The sequence below is a fragment of the Nannospalax galili genome, unplaced genomic scaffold (assembly GCF_000622305.1).
Source record: "Nannospalax galili isolate Female #2095 unplaced genomic scaffold, S.galili_v1.0 scaffold1128, whole genome shotgun sequence".
NCBI lineage: Eukaryota > Metazoa > Chordata > Mammalia > Rodentia > Spalacidae > Nannospalax > Nannospalax galili.
The window spans coordinates 65,116-91,596 of record NW_008358632.1 but is presented as its reverse complement, the minus strand read 5'-3'; the positions used below and the strand labels follow the sequence as shown (position 1 = coordinate 91,596).

The 26,481-nt window shown below is 43.4% G+C and overlaps 1 protein-coding gene across 3 annotated transcripts in view; it reads right to left on the bottom strand.

Moving 5' to 3' along the window:
- March10 (membrane associated ring-CH-type finger 10) overlaps positions 1 to 26,481 on the bottom strand; it is a 99,788-nt gene that overhangs the window by 31,053 nt on the left and 42,254 nt on the right. The window contains exons 4-5 of one of the 3 annotated variants that reach the window (XM_008821878.2): positions 16,250 to 16,402; positions 6,082 to 7,426 (exon numbers count right to left, since the gene is read on the bottom strand). In XM_008821878.2, the coding sequence (XP_008820100.1) occupies positions 6,082 to 7,426; positions 16,250 to 16,402 (1,498 nt within the window). Of the gene's footprint in view, positions 1 to 6,081; positions 7,427 to 16,249; positions 16,403 to 21,257; positions 21,717 to 26,481 lie in introns of those variants that run through there. The other 2 variants (XM_008821879.2, XM_008821880.2) reach the window with 2 other exon arrangements.

Below are 26,481 nucleotides of genomic sequence, written 5' to 3'. Positions count from 1 at the left end.
TAAAATGTGTAAATCTATAATAATTAAAGTGTATAATCAATGCAACATTTGAGGCAGATTAACAAAAGTCTCCTGAACACTCAGCAAGGACAGAGGGTACCAAAGAAGGCATTTTAGTCAGGAAATGGGAGAATAATTGTGGGACAATTGTTAAAAAAGAAAACATTAGAACCCACCCCATCACCCAAATGCATTCCACATACATTTAAACACAGGCACCAATCACTGTGGCAGGAGGTCTACAACATAAGACATCAACATTTAAAGCCTCATTTAGTCTCACTGCTCTTTGAGGGAGAGTATGTGTTGTTCTTTTTATTTACTAACTGGAAAAACATTTCTGGAAATGAACTTTTCCCAAATCAAAGAGCTAATATTTATAGTTGGTAGGATTGGAAATCTAAATTAGAACTATAAACAAAATCCACATTTTCCCACCTCTTTGTTGCTTGAAATGAGAAAATAAAAATACTAGAAGAAAATGGTCATGGAGAGCTGAGTGGTCCTTGCGTTTTACTAAACATGGCAAATGCAAAAGCCATAAGTAAAATTTGGTTGGATCTGATTGGAAGTAAAGTAAAAAATATGAAGCACATAAAATATAAAGTAAATAAAATGAGACAAATAGAGGAGAACTGTCTGATATTTGGCACCGGACTGCTATTGATTTTATATAAAGATGTTGACATATTCTAGTTGATATAAATGATATCACCTAGTATAAAATGGACAAAAATGATTAAGTAAATGAAGAAATGCAAACTGACAGTTAAACATGGAAAAAGTTCAACATTGCTAATAAGCATAAACTTTGCAGATTGAACTGATCAGAATTTTTGGCTGATCGTTTGACAGACATGAAATCCCTGGAATTGGCAAGGGTATAGAGAGAGGGATTCTCATAAAATGGTGGTAAGATTGCAACATTCTAGAATTTCCTTTGTGTGTGTGTGTAGTAGAATCAGAAATCCAACTTAGAACCGTAAGACAACAAAGCCTATAGTTTTAGCGTCTATTATGTATGAAATAAAAACAAAATATTAGAAGGAGTCGAGTATGGTGGTCCACACCTTTAATTCCAGCACCTGGGAGGCAGAGGCAGGCAGATCTCTGTGAGATTGAGGTCAGCCTGGTCTACATAGTGAGTTCCAGGCTAGCTGGGGCTGCAGGGAGACCCTGTCTCCAAAAGACCAAAGCCCCAGCTGGCCTGGAACTCTCTATATAGACCAGACTGGGCTTGATCTCACAGATCCACCTGCCTCTGCCTCCTGAGTGCTGCTGGGATTAAAGTCGTGTGCCACCACGTCTGGCTCAAATTTTAATACAGGGTCTCTTGCTAAACCTGGAGCTCACGATTGGCAGGACTGACGGGCCAGCAGATTCCAGGGATTCTCCTGTCTCTGCCTGGCTTTTTACATGTGTACTGGAGATCCCAACTCAAGAGTCTTATGAGTGCACAGCAAGTACTCTACCAATTGAGCCATCTCCTCAGGCCCTAGAACTTTCTTAAAAAGCAGTCTGATACACTATGAACTTTAGGCATGTGTATTCCCTTTGATCAGCAGGTGTGTATTCAGAAAGTTACTGTAGGTAAACAAGTGTACATAGATCCCAAAAGAAGCATGACTGATGAAAAGACAGAAAGCATATGTAATATAAAACCATCCATCCTTAAATAATGATAGAGTACTGTAAGGCTTAAAAACATTTAAAATATAGGGTTTGAAAGGAAATGAGCTAAAATATTATTCACAGTTGAAATTATTTTCTATATAGAAAACCAAAACAATCTACAGACAAAATGTTGTAAATAATGAGAGAGCTTAACAAAAAGTCAGAAAATAAAGATGATGAAGATTATAGTAAATTGCATTTCTATATATGAGCCACAAAGAGAATTGAAAATATTGTTCCAATAGCAAACTGCAGCAAATCAAAGAACATCGAGACAAATCGAAGGGCTTTTTATAAAGAAAATGATAGAGCTGCATAAGAGAAGAGTCAAGAGCTATACCATGCACATCAAAGGATCAATATTTCATAGTTGCAAACACTGCTGAGATAGCATACAGATTCAATGCAATTTAAAAAAATTCCCTGCAAGCAGACTCTTAGGCATGTATTCAAAGTCTCTGAAGAACAATGTGGGGAGGAAGACTGTGCATCATCCTCATCAAAACCTTTACTTGCTGCAGACATTAGGGTGTCAGGGAAAGACAAGTGAGGCCAACAGGACAGATCAGAGAGCCTACACCCAGACTCGGTTTGCTGCATCTGTGGGCATTGTATTCATGACAGTGCAGACCAGCAGGCACAGCCATAGGATGACTGTCTGTTGACAAGGGACAACCCCCTGCCCCCCAGAAAAACAAAGGCAGCAAACCAACCAATCCCCCTCCCGTGCCATATATTAAAAAATCATTTCACATTTAAACCTCAAACTCATTCCACATCAAGTCCTACAGATTTGCAAAGGAAAACTAGAGATTTTGGAAGCAAATAGAAAAAAACATCATAATGACCCCAGATTAGGGAAGGGTTGCTTAATCAGGTAAGATGCCAACTGCAACCCAGAGAAGGATGGACACAGTTGACTTCGTTAAAATTAGCAGTTTGTTTTCATTAAAAGCTATCACAGAGAAAGACGATAAACTACAAACTGGGAAGTGATATTTCCAATACTTAACTGTCAAAAGATAAGATTAGGAGCTACAATATATAAAGGACTTGAAGAATAACAAACAAACAAACCTGCATTTCACAGACTAGGAAACACAAACAGTATCATTTAACATAAGAGAGTAGATAAAAGTGCCTAACCTCATTAATGACCATGAAAATGCAAATTAAAGCCATGATATCTTTCTATTCCCATCAGACTGGCACATTTGAAAAACCAATTAATGTAAGTATTGTCAGGGAGGCACATTAGGCCTTGCTGGTGGGAAAACAGATTGGTATTATGTATTACAGTGGAGGATGTGCTCCCACCAGCCCAGCCATTGTGCTCCAAGACAAACATGTCAGAGAACTCTTCCCACATGCATTTGCAGACATTTAAAAGAGTGCTGGTACATCACTGTTCGCAGAAAACAGGAAACTCAAATGTCCATCTACAGGGGAATGGCTAAATAGTGGAACATTTACACAAACAAATACTTTGTGGTGGTGAAAATGAAAAAATAAAACCAAAAATATCAACAAGGATGCAGCTCACTAATGAAGGAAAAGCAAATCATAGAAGAATAAAGGTTCAATTGTGTGTGTGTGTGAGTGTGTGAGTGTGTGAGTATGTGTGTGTATACACAGTGTGTAGTGTACACATATGTTATATGTGGATGCATGCACATCAGCATGTTGGGCCTCCCCAGACTCACCTTATTTTCTGAGACAGGGTCTCACTGAACCTGGAGCTCACTGATTGAGCTAGGCTAGCCAGCCAATGAGCTCCAGGAATCCGGCTGTCTCTGCTTCCCACCTAGCACTAGGGCTATAGAGCCCGAACTTTACAGGTATTAAGGATCTGAATGAACTGCTGGTTCAGCAAGCACTTTACTGAGTCCATCTCCCAGGGCCCTATGATTCAATTTCTACAGAGTCCAACAATAATATCAGCATTAGGAATACACATATCTACATGGTAAGGCAGAGCAAAAAACTCCCAAACACAAAACAAAAGGCAGAAGAATGATGAGCACAATGAAAGAGTGGAGAGTGTGAGGGGCGGGGAGGACACTGGGTGGGCAAGGCCCCAGAGGGCTCCACTATGCCAAGAATGTTCTGCTAGCTGGAGGTGGGCTTGGGGATGTTAGGATGCTGTGTGTGTGTGTGTGTGTGTGTGTGTGTGTGTGTGTGTGAAAAAATTCTTTAGCCAGGCATGTAGCAAATATCCAAAATTCTAATACTCAGGAAGCAGAGGCAGGAAAATTATTGCAAGTTAAAGGCCAGCATAGACTACATGGTGAGACCCCATCTGAAAAAAATTCTCTAAAGCATACGTGTATCATATACTTATCTGTATGTAGTAAAGTAACTAATTGCACTCAGCAAGCTGAGGCAGGAGGATTGCTGTAAGTCTGAAGCCAGTCTGGGCTACATAGTGAGTTCAAGACAAGCCTGGGATACAATGAGTTCCTGTCTCAAACCACCTTCTCCAAAAAATGTAGCTATTTGAAGGGAAAACTCTTTAAAACATAAGAAGCATTTAGAAATGGGCTTGAAAGAGTAAAATATTTTATAAAACATTATGAACCAATGTTTACTAAAAATCGCAGTTATATGTACAGATAAAAGACTGGAAAGAAGGTTTTTAGCAGTGCTCCCTCCTGATGACAGGGTTGTAGGTGTTTTAAATCCACGTTTAAATATACTTCCTAAAATGGAAAATTTTGGAATGATAAATCTAAGTTTATTATATACAGCAAAAGAACATCCAATAAACTAAGCACTCTATGAATAATAGCTGTTTAATGCAGCCCCATGCCTAGAAGCATGTGCATTTTAAAAGACATTATTTTGAGCCCAAAGGCATCACTTTGGGATGGCTGGAATCTGAACCTCTGACAAGTATATCTGAAGCTACATTTGGGGTAGATGAAGATGGGTGGCTGTGATGTCTCTTGGCCTTAACCATGGATGGATCTTCTGGTGGCTTGTTTAACTATGGAAAAGAAAAGACACCGACAATTAGAAAGTTCCTTGTAGCTGGGCACCCGTGGAGGCTGCCTGTAATCCCTGCATTCAGGAGTCAGAGATGGGGATCCTGTGCCAGTTGGCTTGCCAGACTAGACAGAAGTGGAGAGCTCTGGTTCAGTGAGAGACCCTTGCCTCAACAAAGTGAAGAGTGATTAAAGACGACATTGGATGCCAAGTTTGTGCCTCCACATGCTCGTGTGTGTGTGTACCTGCAAACACACACACACACACACACACACACACACACACACACACACACAAATCCTTCTGTAGTTAGAGGAATGTATGCATAGTTTCTCCTTTTTTCCATTTTTAATTCATTATCATGGAATTTTTCTCCTTACAAATGGACATTCATAGGATAATTAATAGTCCAGAGAGGCCATACTAACATATACAAAGAGGGTCCACATTCCAAGAATCAATTTCCCAGATCCTTAAGCCAAGATTAGGGCACAGAAAACACCTATGATAAATGAGATGGTAGAATTCTGACACAGTGTTTAATGATGACTTTTAAAAGTATCCAATTTCATAGCTGTGAAACATACTAAAATCACCTCAGGAGAAAGGAAAGATCAAAGAAAAGGGCAGTTCAAAAAAGGATCTTGTTTTTCTCTCTCATGCTTGAAAAAGAGCACATAAAATGGAGGCGGTGGTTACTCCAGCTCCGCCCTTCAGAGAACAGAGGTAACTATGGTAACTGTTTGGGACCAGCCTTTTAGTTTGGAAGGTTTAAATTCTAAAACTGTTGGATAGATTTGCAGTAAGTCCTGTGAGGGAGAGCTGTGAACTTCAAGAGCAGAATCATTCATTCTCTGGGGAAGACAGCAACCTTTTCCAAAAAAGAAGAAACCCCAATTCCCAATTGCTGGGGAAAAGCGCTAGCTCACCTGAAAACTCTGCATCCCTGAAACTTTGCTTTCTTCCTTTTTATCTTTAATTACATTTATTATTTTACTGTGTGTGTGCACGTGCGTGTGCAAGTCCATAGCACATGTGTGGAGGTCAGAGGACAACTTTAGGGAGTCAGTTCTCCCCTACCAAGTGAGTCTTGGAGATTGAACTCAGGTCCTCAGTCTTGGCAGCAAGTGCCTTTACCTGCTAAGCCATCTCACTGGCCCTTGTCATTCTTAAAGTTATGCTACTCAAGGAAAAAGTGCTTTGGGGAATACTGATGTGACTGAATGCTATCTCAACTCTTCTTTGTACATAGGGGAAACAGACTAGGGACAATTTTCTCAAAATAAGCAATCTCATTAAAATGTCAAGGAAGATCCAAGCTAGGATTAAAAATTCCCTTATTTCTCTAATGGAAACAATGCTTGTGACAGTACTGGGGGAAATAGGGGAGGGGAAGGTAGTATAATTACAAAAATTCTTCACCTTTCTTGCAATTTCCTGAGTTTCTCGGGGTCCGCCTTCATTGTGGCTCCCTTTTCATCTATAACACTAGACACTCTTATGCTGGTCCCATTATCATTTTGATTTGGAACATCAGACACTGCAAAGAAAGTAAAAGGTATGTTTTCTTGCAGGGACCCAGGCACATACAAACGACCTTGTACGTTTCTTCTTGGAGAAGAGCTGGGTGAATTCCCTGAGGTCGAGCTGCTTTGAGGATGTGCTAGGAGATCTTCTGCTAAGCACAGAGCCCCCTGAGGTTGGCTCCTTGAAGACATGTCCTCTGATTCCCTGATGTCAAACCCATTATGGCCTTCAGCACTGGCCAACATGTTCCTGTTTCTAATAGGAGACAGTGGCCGGCGTGTATTGAACCTTAAGTTTTCCTCCAAGTCTGAACTGGGAACTAAAATAGATGACAATGAGAAGTCTGCTGGGATGTCATCTATCAGAGCAGAATGCAGTAGTGATCCAGGAGTGTTATAAGCTGAATTCATTGAAGGTCTTGGAGCTGTGGGTCTCCCAGAAAGTGAGCAGTTCAAAGAATTTCTAGAATCACTTAAATAATTTTGCCGATCTTGGTCATAATCATGAACGCCAGGTCTGTCTTCCAGAGACGAACAATCACTGGACTCTTTAGTGCTGACATCATCTGGGATGATGAGGTCATTAGGTATGGCCTCCCCTGAATGAGTGGCCTTCTCGCTTTCCTGGTCTCTACTGTTACTCTCTTTGGCAGGCTCAGCAGGTAGCCTGGAGTCCTGGAACATCCTTTGCCCAACCAAAGGCTGCTTTGTTACTTGTTCCATCGTATTGCTTTTTCTTAAGGAGCCAAGATTGGACTTGCTTCTTCTTAAAGAATTATGCCTGCAGTTTTCAGCGTTTTCCTCAGCATTTCTATTTTGAGTGGCCGAGGTCCCAAGAAATCGACTTCCTTTGTGATTGAGAGGAGAGTGGGGTGAGCACATGCCAACAAGCAGAAGTTCTTCTTCCATGTGGGTTTCCTCTTCCGTGTCATAATTTTCTTGTCTGGCGTTTAATGATATTGCAGAATAAAAATCTTCATCATGGAACCTGAACGGCACCCTTCTTGGCCCCAAGGACTCATTCGACACCTGAAGACTGGTTGCTGCCTGAAAGGGCTGGGAGAGGGATGCGTGGGACTCATTCTGGGAATGAGCACTTGGGTCTCCTGTTTTGGCTCTCTCACGGGGCTTCCCAGCTGTTCTTGTGAGCTGTGTGGATGAGGCAAAGCTTCTCTCTCGAGCTGGTCTCTTCAGCTTGGTCTCACTTGAACACATCAGTCCTTCTTGTTGAACTACTGGATCTGTGTTGAGAAGAGACAAATTCAGCACAGAAGAAAGCCCTCTGTGTCAAGCATGACAATTCATTAAAGGCAATTAAAAAAAAAGCCCTGGGGAGTACAATTCACATGTCCCAAAGGGAGGGAGGAACCAGAGAAGACCAAGGAGTACCACACAGTGGGCTTCTTTATACTGTTTCTGGGTTATCCTCTGTGATACGCACACCTGTAATATGCAGATGTGTGGGATCACACACCCCAGGGGAAAGAGGGTGACCCTGAGGTTACAGATTCTTTCTGAAGAAGCTTCAGGAAGATTGGTCCAGCTCCAGATCAGTTCAGTAGAACCTCTCACTAAATACTGGGTTTAATTCTGTATTGAAAAGGAAAACCAGCAGCCTGGGAGTGATTTCTAGAAAATCCACTAGTCCTTTCTTAGCCATATTATCCCACATGTATTTATGACATACCTACTTTGTATATAGCTTTATGAAAACTTAAGAATGTGCATTTCAGGGGCTGGAGAGATGGTTCAGCAGTTAAGAGCGCTGACTGCTTTGGAAGAGGACCTGGGTTCGATTTCCCAGCACCCACATGGCAGCTAACAACTATTTGTATCCAGTTCCAGGGGCTCCTACATTCTCTTCTGACCTCTACTGGCATTGTACCACATGGGTGCGCTTATATACAAACAGGCAATGCACTCATACACATAAAGTAAAAATATAAATAAAAAAAATTATAAGTAAAAAAAAAAAAAGAATGTGCAATTCTATCTTGGTAGATTGGAAAGAAGATTCTAGAACCGAGTGCCCCAGGTACACTGATGATTGTGATCAAGCTTACTATTTAGTGCAAATAAAAATTATAAATCTCTCTTGTAAGAGCCAGGGGTAGTGCATGACCATTAGGAAACAGTCTTACAGGCTCCTGGAAACCTGCTCATATGAAATTACAGCAATGGTGACAGCATGCACAAGACCCATAAAAACTCAATCATATAAAGACCAGCATACAACTGGGGAAATAGGCAGGAAGCCCCAACCATAGCTGAAGAACTATTGGCAGCTGATCACTGCTGGGTGAGGGAGAGTTGGTCTTTAAGGGAGTGATGCTAGATATGCTGAACAGGCTCCAGTGGATGAACTCACACTGAGAGACAGCTAGGTATACAAACTCACCTCAATAGGCTTTAATGTATGAGATAGAATGTGTGATATCCTGTGGGTGGACTATGGAAGGGTGCAGAGAGGGGGGTCTAAATAAGATTAAAATATGTTTTATGAGGGTTGGGGATTTAGCTCAGTGGTAGAGCATTTGCCTAGCAAGCGCAAAGCCCTGAGTTCGGGCCTCAGCCCCGAGAAACAAAACCAAACAAAACAAAAAACAAAACAAAACAACGCCCCCAAATATATTGCATGAAGTCCACAAAAATTCAATAAAAATAGACATTAAAATTATTTTTTTCTCAAGAAATCATTATCTTGGGCTGGAGAGATGGCTCAGTGATTAAGAGCCCTGGCTGCTCTTGCAGAGGATCTAGATTTGGTTCTCAGCACCAATATGGCAGTTAATAATCATCCATAACTCAATTTCCAGGGGATCCAAGCCCTCTTCTGGCTTCCACGGGCATTATATGCATGTGGTACACTTACATGCAGGAAAATATACACATATTAAATTAAAACATAAAAAGGAAATCATTGCCTCTTCCTTGTCATGGGCCTCTAATAAATTTATAGAATTTACTAGAATTCTATAGAATTCTAGTTATAGAATCCCTCCCCTCCCCACCTCCAGATTCTAAAATATTAGATGTAGAAAGAAGAGACTGGCAAAGTGTCCGATCAGTCAGGGTTTCTGTTGATGAGATGCTTATTCAAAATTTGCTTGGTGGGGCTGAGGATATGGCTCAGTCTAGAAAGCACTTGTCTCACAAGCATGAGACCTGAGTTTGATTCCCAGAACTCTTGCAAAAATGCTGACTGTGGTGGCACATGCTTGTAATTCCCGCACTGGTGAGCTATAGACGGGAGGGTCCCTGGAGCCCACTGGCCAGCCAGTCTAGCCTAATCAGTGAGCTCCAGGTCAGCCAGAGACTCTGCCTCAAAGGAGATGGATGACTGACATTCCTGAGGCTGTCCTCTGGCCTCCATATGTTGATGTGTACTTGAGTGTGCACACACAGGTGCATGCACATCCTCACACATGCATACACCCCCATACATGCAAATACACATATGCATGCACATACTTTAAAAAACCCCTTGCTTTGTACAAATAATGATCAAACACTACTTACTGAGTGTTGGCACTGAGTAGTCAGAACCATACCAACTATATCACACATGTAAGCCTGGCAGCCGTATGAAATAGGTACCACAATTACCACACCCTAACAGAAGGTACCAAGTTGAGGGAGGTCACACAATTTTCCCAAGATCATACTTCTAGTAAGTGATACAGTGAACACTTGAACTCGAGCCTGCTTGATGCCAGGGCTTCTGTTCGTCACTACTTCTCTATGTGATGCCTTAAAAAAACTGGCTGGGCTTCCCAATTCCCTTGTGAAAACTAGACCTATGGAATCCATCATGCTGTGTGCATGTGGTTAATGGTTTTTTACCCTATGTGGGCACCAAATTGAAAGTGCTTTTCTGACTCCACTTCCCCTCACTCCCTGCTGACATGGCCTACCCCCCTGCTCCCCTCTCTGCTAGTCTGTGGATCTGATGAGGCTCTGCTGTCCTTATCTCTTAGTTTGCCTGTTGAGTGGACAGGATGCCACAGATCTGGAAGCTTCTTCATAGCAACTCTGCTGGGGGAAATGCAAATCCTCTAAGCAGCCAGCTCAGCTGAGGCCAAGTCAATACTGACTTTGATTGAGGTGCCTTGCAGGGGAGCCCCAGCTCTACTCTCTAATGCCCTAACACTCTCTAAGCTGCTTTTATTATTAGCTGCATGGGACACTCAGAGACATAGTACGAATCTTTACTCATCAGCCCTTCCAGAAGTCAGTTAAACTTTCCTACTGGGCCCCTCATGGGGTTTATAAACCCCAGCAAGAAAAGTGTCAACAATTCAAGGACACTTTGAGTATCTGGCAATGTAGGAACGGAAGTGGAGCTTGAATGCCCATCCTACTGGGCCCTGGGCTGAGCCACATTTTGCAGAACTAATGCCTCTATGATTCAACCAACTGAATTCTGGTGTGCGTGTATGTGTGTGTGTATGTGCATGTGCGTGCACGTGTGTGGGATGGGGCAGGTGCACATGTGTGTGTGGAAGTCAGAGGACCCTCAGGTGCTGTCAATATTTTTGTTTTGTTTTGTTGAGACAGGGCCTCTAACTTGACTGAGAGTTCACCAAGTAGACTAGGCTTGCTGGTCAGTGAGACCCAGGGATCTGTCTGTCTCCACCTCCCCAGCACTGGAATTGCAAGTGTTTGTCACTATACCTGACCTTTTTTTTTCTTAATCTTTTTGAGACAGCATCTCCCTATAGCCCCAGGAGACCTGGAACTCACCATGTAGTCAGCCTTGATCTCACAGAGATCTACCTGCCTCTGCTTCCAGAGTCCTGGGATTAAAGGTGTGTGCTACCATGCCTGGCACTATACCTGACATTTTTAAAAAGATACTATTTTTAATTATGTGTATGTATGCATGTCTTTGTGTGGGTATGTGCATGTGAGTGCAGGCACCTGTGGGGGCCAGAGGTGTTGGATCCCCTGGAGCTGGAGTTACAGGTTGTGAGCTGCCTGATGTTGATGCTGGAAACCAAACTTGGAGTTTCTGCATGAGCAGTATGTGCTCTTAACCACTGAGACATTTCTCCAGCCCCAGCGCTGCCTTTTTAAAAACACTGATCCTGGGGACTGAACCCAGTCATGTTTACAAGGCAAGCACTTTCCCAACTGAGCTGAGCCCTCCACGTTTTTTTTTTTTTTTTTTTAAGAAAAGTGACACAGGGGCTGGAGAGATGGCTCAGTGGTTGAGAGCACTGACTGCTCTTGCAGAGGACCCGGGTTTGAGTCCCAGCAACCACATGGTGGCTACAAACCGTTCTTAATTCCAGTTCCAGGGGAATCTGAAGCCCTCTTCTGACCTCCGCAGCATTGCACGACACGGGTGCACTCACACACATGCAGGCAATACACTCATACACATAAAATAAAAATAATAAATAAAATATTTTTTAAAAAGTGACACAAAGTCAAAGTGTAGGATCTGGTTGATTACTTTGTGTTTTGAATATCAGGACCGCTGAGCAGTGTTGGAGCCTGAACCTTCTGTTTTTCTCTCTGAACACACCTATCCAATAAGATAGCAAGGTACTGTCCCCCAGGCAATTTAGCTCAGGCTTCTGATGGGAGGAGGAGGGGGGAAGGGATGACAGAATCAGCAAGGTATCATTTGACCAACAGACATTGGAAACTCTAGAGGAACCCTGAGCTCATTTCACTGATGCCACTAAGCTGTCGTGGAGTGACATGGGCCTCTGGGGCAGAAGTCTCAGCTATGCTGTGCTGAGGCTCTGGCAGCTCCCTCAGACACATTAGGAAATGTATCTTCACCCTTCCTAGTCACCACAACCATCTTCCTCTTTAAAATTCAACTAGAGCTTCGTGTGTGTGTGTTCCCTAAAGGTGTCAGACTGCACCAATCTATATTTATGCTATTTTAAGCACCCCCCCGCCCGTGTGTGTGTGTGTGTGTGTGTGTGTGTGTGTGTGTGTGTCTATCAAAGAGGGAACAGACTTCAGTAGCTCTGGGCTGGGAATAAACACTCCATTGGTATGCTAGGGGTGTGCTATTCATAGCTGAAGCCCTGCAGATTCTGGATGCTTCTCTGAGGCCCTGCCTTGGCTCCAGCTGTGGATATAGTGCCTGCTACCTCCAGGAGGCCTAGGCACACTGAGCTGAGACTGAAGAACTGTCTGTCTGGTCTAAGACTATCCTTTGCTCTTGGTCCTTGTGAGCCTCACCAATAGTGCCCTGCATTCCAACAATATCCTTTTTATTTTTTCCTTTGGTTATAAAAGTGGTCCATAATCATTGGGAAAAACTCATCAACTATATAGAAGATGAAATGGCCCAACTCTCCCATAGACAAAAGCTGGAATGGACATTTCTACATTTCTCAGGTTCTGGGGTGCGTTGTAGACTCAAATCCCCCAGGCTATTTTCACCCTGCAATAGTGTTGTAGCTCAGCCTTTGAACCGGGAGTTAAAGGCCTTGAGGTGGGAGCAAGAATATCGTGGTTTCCCACAGGCCTCAAAACCCATTATGTGTCTCTCCACCCATGCCTACCTGTTCCCCAAAGATGAACTTAGAACCCTTATCTGGAGGCATCTTAAAAAAGAAAAAGTGGTTCATTTCTGTTCATGTGAATATATGCTCTGTTTTCTTTTCTTAAGCATTTCATTGCTGTTATTTTTTAAATAATTTATCATAATTACAGTGTAAGCGTACACTATGAATATGTCTTAATGCTTTCACTTTTTCTCTTACTGCTGTATGTGTGTGCTGGATACATATGCACATCTGTTTAGTGTGTACATGTGTGCGGGTGCATGTGCATGAACGTATGGGGGGCTGGAGGTCACTGTTGGGTGCCTTCCTCAGTTGTTCCCCACCTTATTTTTCTGAGACAGGGGTCTCTCACTGAGCCTGGACCTCACTGATTCAGCTAGACTAGCTGGCCAGCAAGCTCCAGGGATTTGCCTAGTTATACCTACCCAGTATTGAGATTACAGGCACATGTTGCTACACCCAGATTTTCATGTGGGTTCTAGGGGATAGGACTCAGGTCCTTGTGCTTTTGAAGCAAGTGCTTTACCAATTGAGCCCTCTCTCCAGTCCTTGTTTCCTCTCTCTCTCTCTCTCTCTCTCTCTCTCTCTCTCTCTCTCCCTCTCTCATCATCTATCAATCATCTATCTATCAATCTATCTATCATCTATCTATCATCTATCATCTGTCTATCATCTATCTATCTATCTATCATCTATCTATCATCTATCTATCATCTATCTATCATCATCAATCATCTGTATTAGTCACTTTTCTGTTGCTGTGATAGAAATACTGACCAAAGCAATTTATAGAAGGAAGAGTTTATTTGAGCTTATGGTTCCAGGGGAATTACAGTCCATTGTGGTGGTGAAAAAAAGCTGGAGGTGGCTGGAGCAGGAGCAGCAGAAGCTAAGCTCTCACATCATCATGCAGGCACAGGAAGCAAGAGAGGGACTGGAGATCTGGCAAGGCTTAAGAACTCGCTAAGCCCATCCCCAGTGATATGCTTCCTCCAGGATAGCCACACCTTCTAAGACCTCCCAAAACAGTACCATCATCTGGGGACAAAAATGTCCAAATATTTGGAGCCTATGGGGAACATTTTCATTCAAACCACCACAGTTCATCTATCCATCCATTAATCCATCCATCCATCTATCTATCTATCTATCTATCTATCATCTATCTATCATCTATCTATCATCTAACATCTATCTATCTATCAATCATCTATCTATTTATCATCTATCATCTTCTATCACCTATCTACCATCTATCTATCTATCTATCTATCTATCATCTATCTATCTATCTATCTATCATCTATTTATCTATCTATCATCTATCATCTATCTATCTATCTATCTATCTATCATCTATCTATCTATCTATCTATCTATCTATCTATCTATCTATCTATCATCTATTTATGTCTTGTTTTGAGGTTTTGCCAATCACAGATCACAGATTGCACTATGGTGAACACCTTGCTCACATACCGTGACAGTGTATCTTCTTTTCTTAGAATAGATTCTTGAGAGTGGAACGGCCAGGTTGAAAGTATGAATTCTCTAGAGGCTTTTGACACATGCTGCCAAATTTCTTTGCAGACATTTTTCACCAAATTGCCCTCCAGTTAGGACAGGAAAGCATCTCATAGGCTATCTGTGTCACTAGCATCTGGCATTGTCCCTGAAGTGTTAGCAGTAGCTTTACTACCAGCATCAAACATCATTTTAGAACCTTAGCCAATTTGGTAAGCTGAATTTAACCCACATGTGAATTTCCCTTTATTCTGTATTGAGGCTGCATTTTAAAAAATGTTCATTAGCCACCTGTACTCCTGAGAGATTGTCTGTGCCCCTTCCCTTTCTTTCTATTAGGAATTTATATGTGAATTTTTAAAAAATTACTTTGCCAGGGTTTCTGTATATTATGTTGGTCACATTTGTTCCAAATCTCTCCCTGAGACAGCTCAAATCACTGGCTTGTACTCCAGTTTATGTAGAAATGTAATAAAAGGAACTAAAGGGCGACTATAATTAGGGGAAGACAAGGAGCCCTGGTATAATAGAAAGATGGGAAAGATTCCCAGTGGAACACAGCATAGAGGAAGATGTGTCCTGGGTTCAGATGGAGGGTTCTGTAAGTTCATGGGTACTTCTTCATGGGATGTTTCCTCCATGGAGACGCTCAAGCTCCAGATCATATCTTTTTTTTTTTTTTTGTCTTTTTGAGACAGGGTCTCCCTGTAGCCCCAGCTGTCCTGGAACTCACTATGTAGACCAGGCTGGCCTTGAACTCACAGAGATCTGCCTGCCTCTGCCTCCTGAGTGCTGGGATTAAAGGTGTGCACCACCACACTTGGCTCCAGATCATATCTTAAAGTGTTCTGAGGGCCATTTGCAGAGGTAGCTAGTAGACACTAGCAGTCATGGCCTGCCTTCTATGTGGACCTTCTATGTCTCTGGCACTGGTCTACATGTTATTTCACTTGGTCACTGTGATAGTGCAGCCAAGTAGATTTCATCATCCATATTTTAAGAGAAGGGAATTGGAGCCCAGAGTGGCTATGTGACCACCCAGGACACAGGAAGAGGAAGCTTCCTCAGGAGGGAAAAGAGAATTAGAGTTTTAGAAGTAGGGTTTGCTCTAAATCTAAAGCTTATGCCCTTCTCTCCTTGAGGCATACTGTCCCTGGGAGCCCTGAGGATCTCTCACAGGTTCATCTATACTCTAATTACCCCTAATTCCAAGCCATCCAAACACTATTCAAGGCTCTTCTACCTATGTCAGTCCCCACATGCATCACATTCAAGTAGGAAGTCCATGTGTCCATTTGGTAACAAGGTGTGAGGCTTACAGCTTTCCTGACAGGTTGGCTGTGACAGGCCACTTTCCCTGAGTCCTAAGGAGGTGCCACTGCAGGAGAGGGTGACAGGGTTAGCAGAGCTGCATGGTGTGGGCCTTTGGAAGCAAGCTCAGGACTGAAACTTGGAGAGGAAGGCTCTGCTAAGTCAGGGCTTTGAAATAAAGCATATTTTTCATTTTGATGTTATTTCTTATACTTTAAAAGATCTTGCTGGTACAGCTGTCCTGGATCAACTCCACCCATTCCCTTTCCCACCAGCCTTCTTTGGAGAAAATAAGCCCAGATAAAAAAGTTTACTTTTAAAACCTTTTAAAAGTTTCACTGGAGAGATGGCTCAGAGGTTAAGAACACTGGCTGTCCTTGCAGAAGACCTGGGTTCAAATCCCAGCACCCACATGGCAGCTAACAACTCTCCATAACTCCAGTCCCAGGGGATCCGACAGCTTATTCTGACCTCCGCGGGCATTGCACGACATGGGTGCATTTACCTACATGCAGGCAATACACGCATACACATAAAATAAAAATAATAATATGTTTTAAAAAGTCTCATTTAAAGGTACTTCTTCATCACATAAAAGTATTAAGCATCTAAAAATCAGAACAAATTTACTAGGTAACAAAAACAGCACAAGTGAATCCTCCTCCCTGAGGCCCAGGCAGCAAGCACAGGCCCTACCTGCTCCCAGGAGCATTGGAGACTTTGCTGGCAGCTGTGATTTCTGTCTGCTCTTCTCCCCAGATACTCTTGGGCTGTGCATTTCTGGGCTGACTGTCAATCTCCCCAGGTTTGGCCTCCTCTTTCTTGATAAAATCTTTGGTACCTGTGCTGCTGAAAGGTGTAAAAGTTTTTCAATAACTATTTTTTTTAAATAAAATACTTTCTGCATAAAAAATGCTCAGAGAGAGTAGAAGGTGTAAGGGGAATTCAGAAAATGGCCAAGAACTCAGAGAAGAGATGGGCTTGAAAACTGGCTTCTCTCCTTTGTAGCCAAACTCTCCAAGCCTTAGTTTCTCCACCTGTAATGTGGAAGCAGCTCTGCTACATCATGAGGCTATTCTTAGAAGATTTCACAAACACCTGTGATACCTGCAGTGCAGGGGTTAAAAGGGGTCTTTCATTTTATTATTGTAAATTTTTAATTAAAATATTTATTTTTATTTCTGTGTGTGTGTGTGTGTGTCTGTGTGTCTGTGTGTCTGTGTATATGTGTATGTGGTTGCCTGAGGAGGTCAGAAGAGGATGTCAGATCCCCTCCTCTGGAGCTGGAGCTACAGGCAGTTGTGAGCCACCTGATGTGGGTAACTGGGAACAGAACTCAGATCCTCTGCAAGAACAGCAAGCACTCGTAGCTGCTGAGCCATCTCTTCAGCCCTTCTTTTCCTTTTACTACAAAGTTTTTAACTTCCCATCCATCGGTGTTGATGACACTGACTTGAAGGGTCTTGGGATACACAATGGCTCTGCTTCCCTAATACCCAGGTTTGAATCATAATGTATTTGGTATCTACATATTTCTATTTTCTGGTTCTTCATTAGTAGAAAACATGGCCTGTAAGAAAGTTCCAAGCACTGGGGAACATACACCTTTTTCCTTGGTCCATCCTACTCACCACTGTGGAAGACAATGCTGGAGTCCCATTGTGGACTGAATTCCCAATGAACACTCGTTCATAATTCACAAGGGAACTCGGTTGCTAGCCAGTATGAATGATGTTGAATTTCATCACATAAAATGGTGCACGTGAATGTGGGGAAAGTTTCAGTATTTTCCACACATCTCTACAAGTTCTTGGGTTCATAAAGCAGTTAAATGGCCAACATCTGCATTAAATTCTCTAAGGGAATTTTCCTGGCTCATCCCCCTTCAGAAGACTTTAAGTTTCACCAACAGACATGGCCAGCAAGCAGCAGAGGGGTAAGGCTGGGACAGGTCCCTGACTAGTAGTGTGTGACAGCAGGGACTTTCTTGGCACATGGAGACAATTGAATTTACGTTCCTGAGTGTTGCTGTGGTTGTATGAATAGTTTCCACTCAGACGATCCCAGGAAAGGGATAAACATTCTCTTTGGCATCCTGTAAAACCTAATTGAATCCAATGATTAGACCTACTTGTGTCTGATGGGCCCCAGGATGGGGAAGGAAGTGCATTCTGTGCTTCAAGACAGGGGATCCTGCTCCTCAGGGAACTTACTAAGAGAAGAGAGCTGATGGTGGTGATAGGTCAGCTCAGAACAAGCAGATTGTGTGCTTGTAGTCAGAGAGGGGAGGAAAGAGAGTCAAAGGTCTCTACAAATGTATTTTTTGGAGAGGGCAGGGTGAGAAGTCATGATTTCTCTAAGAGGGGAGAGAAGGATGGCGAGAGAGGGGCATCAGGTTCCTGTGGTAGAAGACCCATCATAGCAGACTGAGGGGAAGAAGCATTTTCTCAGCACCCAAAACTGCATTCACTGAAGCCAGAGGCTTCTCCTTCATCACTGAGGCCTCATCCCTGTCCCTCTCCTTGGCCCTTAGAGTACAATGGCCTCTTCTCACCTCTCAGCAGACAGAGGCAGAAGCTCCAAATATTCTTTTCTTAAAAAAATGTATTTCTTATTATGTGTTTTGATAATGTATAGAGGGTGTGTGCACCATGGTGGGCCTGTGGAGGTCAGAGAATAACTTTATGGAGTCAGCTCTCTTCTTCCACCTCCTTTACCTGGGTTCTGGGGATGGAACTCAGGTCACCAGGCTTGCACTGCCAGAGCTTTACCCGATGAACCATCTTGCTGGCCCAGAAGCTGTAGTGTGCTTATGCACTGAAGAAACAGAAACTAAAGAAGGGGCAGACTTGGGGCTCAGACCAAGTCCAATGAGTTAAGACCTGACACAAAGGTCCTGGTGAAGAGGATTTCACTTTGACCACCAACAGAATGTTCAACCTTCCTCCACACCCCAAGAAGTAGAATGTCATACTGCTCACAGCCCTGACACCTGCTCTTATTCCATCTGTATCCATGAGGAGCAGGGAGAGACCCTACCTCCCAGAGGGTCTTTTTTCTCCCAGCCTACACCAGCCAGCAGATCCTTTAAAGGCCTGGTTTTATGTCCACCAAGTCTGCTTTGACTCTACCTTTTTCAGAGCCCATACTTCCTGGTTTTTAATGATCTTGAACATTTAAATATTCAAAAATTGCTTAGTGTATTTCTTTTTTCTCTTCAAGTAGACTGTAAGAGAGGCTTTTGCCTATCTCTCAGCCATCTTGCATGCTGCCATCATGCTGTCATGTGAGACCACTGATAATTGTCTAGAATGATTGCCAGGGCTTAAGAAGATGTCTTTAGTCCAAACTATGAGGAATTTCAAAACTAGAATTATTTTCTTTTTTATTAAACAAAACACACAATAGACAAGATAAAAGTTACTTTTGTTATTGTTCAGAAAGCTGCTTTCTTCATTCAAAACAGATCTCTTAGGTGATTTCCAAAAACTATTACTATGTTTCCTTAAATCCAATTGTCAGAAAACTAAAGTAATCAAGCTCAACACCTGGGGCTGGAGAGATGGCTCAGTGGACCTGGGTTCAGTTCCCAGCACCCATGTTGGGTGGCTTACCACTACCTGTAACTGAAGTTCCATGGGACCTAACACCTTCTTCTGGCATTCTTGGGTATTTGCACACACATGGTACACATAAACTCAGGCAGGTGCACGTGCACACACACACACACACACACACACACACATACACACACACTAAAAAAAGGCTGAATACCTAGAGATTGTTTTACCAGGTGTGGTGATGAAGAAATCACCATTGTTAGTAGAGTCATGAACCCTCAACCTTTGGTAATTTGAACCTCCGTTTCTGCAGTTGTAAAATGGAATTATCTTGTTAAGTTACTACAAAATTTAGCAACAATATACATAAATGGCCCACTTCAGTATCTGATGCCTATTAACTGGTAAAAATGGTAGATGCTTCCATTATAAAGCATACTAATACTACTATTAATGGGAAATTGGAAGTCACTCACTCCCACAATAAAACTGAATTTGACCAGAAACCCATTATTACGGAGCTTTCATAAGTCGAGAGTAATTTATCCAGCAGCTTTCATTCTGGGTAGCTCTGTTTGTTTTTTTTCCCTCTCCCCTGAACCTTCTTTTATAAAAATCCAAAAGACAAACAGAAATTCATTCTTTATTATGATTTGTTCAACAAATACCTGTGTGTCTTGGTAATGAAATAATTTGACAGTTTGCAAAGATGAGTGAGACAACTTGGTCATGACCTTAAAGATTGTGACCTGATTTGGCTGTACTGTGGACTTCTTCACTGGGATACCTCTTGAGACTTTGAAGAAAGCAAATTCTTAGGAAATATTTTGCCCTCATGTATATTGACAGTTGCTAAGGAGGTGACCTCAACTACATGGTTTATGTCCGTGGATTTAGGAGTTTTGGATACCATGTATACCAAGTCTTTACTCTCCTTATCCATGTGAACAGTGGTCCAAATCTCAGACTGTTGGGGTCTTTCTAAGATGGAACCTCATGTGGTATGGTGCATATATTAATCTCAAAGGAAATCTAGGTCAGAGCCCACCTGGGACATAGGCAGACAGAAAAACCCTTTGTCTTACAGAAAAGGGAAGGGTTTGTTAGCCAGGTAACTGAAGATCTCACTCGTCAGTGAATTTGGGGATGCCTGTATCGCTCTGGACAGCATATAGCCCACGCCTCCTTCTAGTATCTGACGAAGGTGATGCCTCCAGGAGTCCAGAAGCCAGACAACTACTTTGACAAGGGGCATGTGCTTCAATTATTTTATACTGCTAGGGAATTGCGATTGGTAATAGCTCTTAATTTGATCAAGAAAGGAAAGGCGGTAGAAGACCCTGACGACTGAGAACCAAGTCCATCTAACTATCAGTGTCAAGTCTATGCACCTGACAACTGCTCAGTTCCTCAGTCCCTTGCCATATACAGTTCTTGATAGATGAATAGGAAAATATAATCCTGAACCTGTAATTCCTCCCTAATACCATCTTGACTGGGTTCCCTGGTGCCTGGAAGGTGCCAAGATTTCACTTATGAGATACACCTCTTTGGAAAGCTCATTGCTCCCTTTGGATCATGGGAAGAATTACAGCTTTGCTGCAAGAGCCAATGTTGCCTGGGTATAATAGGCAGCTTTCTGTATAGAATAAATAATAGGCCGCGTCTATTTGCCTATTCGAGTGTGCGAGAAATGTATGTTGTCTCACACACCCAGAGGAGATCTTAATTAAAGCCTAATTATGTACCATAAATATGTTTTATTTTGGAACTCAGGAGGTGGGATTTTTCAATTTTAGGAAATGCAAAGTCTAATAAGTAGTCAGGAAAGGGAAATGTAAACACCAACTGTGCCCTTTAATCCATCCCTCCTCAGCATGGTCCTGGAAGGATTTTCAGTTCCAGTGTGCTTTCAGACCACCTACCTGGTGTCACTCTCTCAGGGTAGTCTTCCCTTGTGCTTATTTACATGGCCAAGAGGATCGTCAGACCCCAGAAGAGCCTGATGGTGATGTTCCAAAGTGTCCCAGACACAGGAGTTAAGAAATCAAAAGCAGTTGAGAGGTTATGGGATTTTATTCATCATTCACTCCTTGAGTGCTACAAGAAGCTCATCCCAAGGGAAGTGGCAGCGCTGTCCCGTCTTCCTGCTCCCCGCACACCACACCTCCTGGGGTCCTTCTGGCCCTGTTCTTATCCATCTGCCTTCTGATGTTCCCCTCTCCCTGACTCTTCAGTGCTGTATGCCTTGCCAAGGGTGACTTACCACATGAGGTAAATTTTACTGGGCCTTCTGGGGCCAGGTAGGCACAGCACAGGGGTCTCAGTTGGAGTTGGGTTGGAGACAGGAAAGTAGCAGAGGGATGCTGGAGACCCCGGCAAGGGGGCTAGGGAGGTGGGAACTGAAGTTGGGCTGGAAAAGGTGGGATAGATGGCAGGAGGGAGGGAAGGTGAAGAGCCCTGGGCCGCTGGAGAGGCAGGTGGAAGTAGTGGCAGAAGGAGGCAGCGGTAATTGGTATTGGGCTGCAGGACGGGGGAGAAAGCAAAGACAGAGCAGTAAGGGGAATATTCAACACAGAACAGGGGGTGCTTGCTGCTGTCACCTGCACAAAAGAAAAAGAGCAGTCAGGAAGCAGCACTCACGGGGGAAGGACATTCAAAAAAGGGTGACTGAATCAAAACTCAAAAAGTTGTTCTTTAGGGATGGGAGCGGGGGAGCTCTGGGTATTATAGGAGTAAGTGGGCCTGACTTCTTCCCAGGGGGCATCTTGCTTAGACTGGAGTCGCACAGGAGTGAGTCATAGGGAAAGGTATCACCTTGGAACTCTTTTCCAGGCAATAGTTTTGGGCAACACTGGCAGATGCAGAGACATGCTTTCCCAGCAACATCCTGAGGCAGCCGTGTGGAAGATTCTGCTATTTTCTGATCTCCCACAGCCAGCCTAAGGAGTTGTTCTGGCAGCAACAGATGGCAGCCCACAGGGTTCTCTTCCCCAGTTCTCCAGCTGCCCCCTGGTAGGAGGCAGTGGTCATGCCCTAACCCAGCCTTTCTGCTCCAGAGGAGAAGCTAGGAAAGGAGAAAGAAACAGAGAGCTCCTGATGGGATCATGGGGACAGAGGAGAACCAAGGGGTAGGGGGAACACAGGTGGATCAGAGAGGTATCCAAGTGAAATTAATGACTTGTTCACTAACTTCACACCCTAACTGCCAACCTTGCTAGAGGCAGAGTATGTGTGCCTGGTGGAGTCAGGATTCTGAGTGACTCCTTCATGCCAGCCACTAGCCAGCTAGGTCACCTTGGATCAAAAGCTTAAGTTCTTAGAACCTGTGAACAAGGCTCTGAGGTTGGCTCCTCTGTGGTGCTTGCTCTGGATGGGTTTTCAGACCCCTTTATTGGAGACTCAGATACTACTGTGGTTTGAATCAATGCTCCCCAAAGATCAGTGTGTTAATGTTTAGTACCCAGGGTGGTGCTATTGGGGTGGGGCCCTGTGAAAGGCCCTTAGGTCATTGAAGAATGCCCTTCAAGGGGGACTGTGGGACCCTGGTCCCTTCCTCTTTTGCTTCCTGGCCATGAAGTGAGCAGTTTTTGCCCTAGTAAATACTCCTGTCATGATGTGTGATCACACCACAGATCCCGAAACAGTAAGTCCACACAGTCTTGGACTGGAATCTCTATAATTATGAGTCAAAATAAACTTTTATTTTCAAAGATTGATTTTTATGTATGTAAGTCTCTCTCCTTCTCTCTCTCTCTCTCTCTCTCTCTCTCTCCCCCCCTCTCCCCCACATATGTGTGGATACCTGTGGAGGCCAGAAGAATGTGTTGGATTCCCTGGAGCTAGAGTTACAGACAATTCTGGGCTGCCTGATGAGTATGCTGGGAACGGAATTTGGGTCCTCTGGGAGAACAGCAAGTGCTTTTAACTGCTGATCTATCTCACCAGCCCCAAAATAAACTTTTAAAATCTTTAAAAATATCTATCTCCATTTATATATTTTTTGTATATGCCATGGTGCACATGTGGAAGTCAGAGGACAACTTGAGAGAATTGGTTCTCTCCTTCCACAATGAGGGTCATGGGGATCAAACTCAGGTTTGGCAGCAAGCACCCTCACCCACTGAGCTATCTCACTGGCCCTAAAATAAGCTTTTTATAGGTCAGGCATCCCAGGTATTTCATAATGACATAAAACTAACACAAAAACTCTGGGTGAGGGATGGGAAACAGCTATTGGAATCTCAGTATCTCTCTAGTAAGTCTTAGCTTTAGAAAAGTTTGAGAAATACTTCAGCCAAAATCAGTTTTGATTCTAAAAAGAATGATTCAAATCAGAAGCATCCAATTGGAAACAGCACCTACAGTGAGTGGTCTCAGTCCAATGGCAGCTCAAGTGGCCTGTGAGAGAAGGATCAAATGTATACTGTCCGCGTGTTCCTAAATGTCTCCCAGGGCAGTTCTTACTTCTCAGAACATTTCTCTTGCACAGTTCTTCACAAGTCCTCCTTCAACTGTCCTGATCTCTCAAAGTCCTTTCATTGCCCCTTTTCCTACTACATCCACTCTCAGAAGGGCAGACTCATGCAGTGTCAACCATCTCCTCCCTAAGGTCCTTGGGTTCCCATTAAGCAGTGGGCAATGTTCTGATGAGCAGCAGACCTGGGTGCCTGGGGCCTTCCTGGCCTTTCCACATAGCTATCCAGGCTGTACCTCAAAGGTCACATCACAGACTGAGACCTGCTCTCCTCTTGCTTTCTCAGCCTTGGCAAAGGCCACCTCCATTAGCCTAGTTTTCCTGGATGAATCTCTGAGTTCTCTTTGATCTTTTCTTTTTCCTTGATTTCAACAACTAAGTCACCAAGTTCTGCCAGGCTTCCATCGTTAAACATCCTTCAAGCCCATGCCTTCTGCCTAGTTTCATTCCTGTGGCTGTGATAAAATACCCTGACAAAAAGCAACTTAGGGGAGAAAGGGTTTATTTGAACTCACAGGTCCAGTTATAAGCCGTCCTCGAAGGGGAGCCACACCAGCTGGAACCAGAGACAGCTGGCCACTTCAGAACCACAGTCAAGAACAGAGTCGCTCGCTCCCCAGCTTGTGCCCAGCTTGACTTCTCCACTCTTATGTAGTTCAGGGCCCCCTGCCCAGGGAATGGTACTGCCCACATGTAGGATCTTCCCACATCAGTTAAGGCCACCAAGACAATCCCCCACAGACATGCCCACAGGACAACCTGATCTGGACAGTTCATCACTGAGACTCTCTTCCCAGGTGATGTAGGCTGTCAAGTTGACAATGAAAATTAACCATCACACCCTCTTCTGTATTTGCTCAGCTTTTGCTCCAGGTCAAGCCATTCTCATTTTCCCCTGGATGTCACTGTCTGGTTTCTCAGCTGCATCTAGCTTCCCTCACTCTCCTGGCTGGTCTCTTCTCCATGCTATAGCTAGCATCAGTGTGAAGCATGCCAGTCAGGCTGTATCCCTTGGTAGATCCCTTGGATGACTGATGGTCCATGGCCGTCAGAGCACCTGCAAGGCCCTCATAGACATGGTCCCAATCTATCAGTAGGCCTTCATCTTTACATTCTGTGTAATTTTCCCTAATTTTCAGCCTGAGCCTAAATCAGACCTTCTGAAGTTCACACACCGTATGAATGCACATCCCCGAGACCTTATTAAGTGCACCTCCTAAGTAAGTCAAGATGGAGATTTCGGTTCTGCACTTTTTGCATGTGTATTTGTATATACATATGTGTGTTCATATGTGTATGGGCACGTGTATAAGTAGGGGTGTGTGAGTGTGTGTGTATGTGTGTGCATGTATGTGTGTGCGTGTGTGTGTATGTGTGTGCATGCTAGTGGGGACCCAAAGTTGACATTGGGTGTTTTTCTCAACCACTCTCCACTGTAGTTATTGATAAGGCAGGATCTCTTGCTGAATCTGGAGCTCATCACTGATGGCGCTAGTATTAAAGACGGGACTAACCTTTGCCTGAGGCCCAACTGATACCCAGGGACTTAACTTTCCTTTCTACCTGGTAAAGTAGACAATACTGTAACTCTATCTTTCTGATGAGGAAGCTGAGTTCAGAGAAGTTGCAAGCTTGCCTTTGAAGGGCCATAAAGTTGTAGAGGTGGTGTTCTGATGCAGGACTTGGCATATGGGATGGGCCTGGTGATACCCTCAAGGCTCCATATCTTAGAAGCATTAGCAATAATGGGCTGAGAATTATGATTCTTTCTATAAAACCAAGAGCATTCATTTATATTGTTTTTGCTTTTTGACTTAGGCAGTTGGCTTGGAAAATTGTTGGACATTAACTGGACTTGCTGGGAAACCCATTAACTTTGGTCTTTCGGAGAATATCTTTAATAGCATTTACTTGCAAGGTAAACTATGAAGATTTGGGATTTGCCCTCAAATTTCTTTTCCACACTGCTTTTAAAACAAACATTTCCTAATCCAAAAGCAACCACAGTTATTTTAGATTTTTGTCTTTTAAAACCCGAATTCACTGCTTTTGCTTAGTTTTTACAAGAGCATGTCTTTAAGAAAAGCCATAATAAGGCAGACTAGGTCTCACTCCTACCAATCTGAATCTGGTAATGACTAAACGTTGAACTTAATAAGTGAGGATAATTTCAGAATACTTGGCTTTGTTTTAAAGGGCAAGATTTTGGAAGCAGGCTCCCAGACTGTGTCCAGATCCATTTTACTGGAACATAACTAGAGGGGCTTTGCCCAAGCTCCAGGTAAAAACAGAGAGCAGAAGTCCCAGCAGCTGCTCACATGCCTGGCCTTGGGGTAGAGAGCTTCAGGACTCCAGGCGCCAGAACCCTGCATCACAATGACCTTTGGATGCTGTTCTATGTCCTGGGAAGCAGAGACAGCTCCTTCCTGAGCCAGGCTGGGGCTGGGCAAAGGACTTGAGAGCAGCCAGGAGTTGGAGGCCCTCACATCCCCTGTGGGCCCTGTACTCCTGTACTTCCTGGGCCTGCTGACTGCCCTCTGTCTCATTAATCCACAGAATTCTGAAATAATAAGCAGCCCTACCAGGCTTGCTTCCCACCCTACCCCAGGGTTCACCTTGCTCATGAAGGAGAATGCTGAATCAATAGCACATCAGACCCGGCTGGGTCTTGACATACTGCCTGAATTTTCCATGTCTTTTTGGAGATAAAGAATTTATCTCTGGCTTGGTGAATACTGTCTGATTATTCATCTTTTTTCCATTTGGTGTTTTGCTGTGGAAACTGACAATAAAGTGTCTATACCTGCCTTTATGTGAAAGTCAAAAAACTACATCTTCAATTTTTATGAAAGGAAAAAAAGTAGGCGGGGGCAAACTTTGAGCCCAGAAAG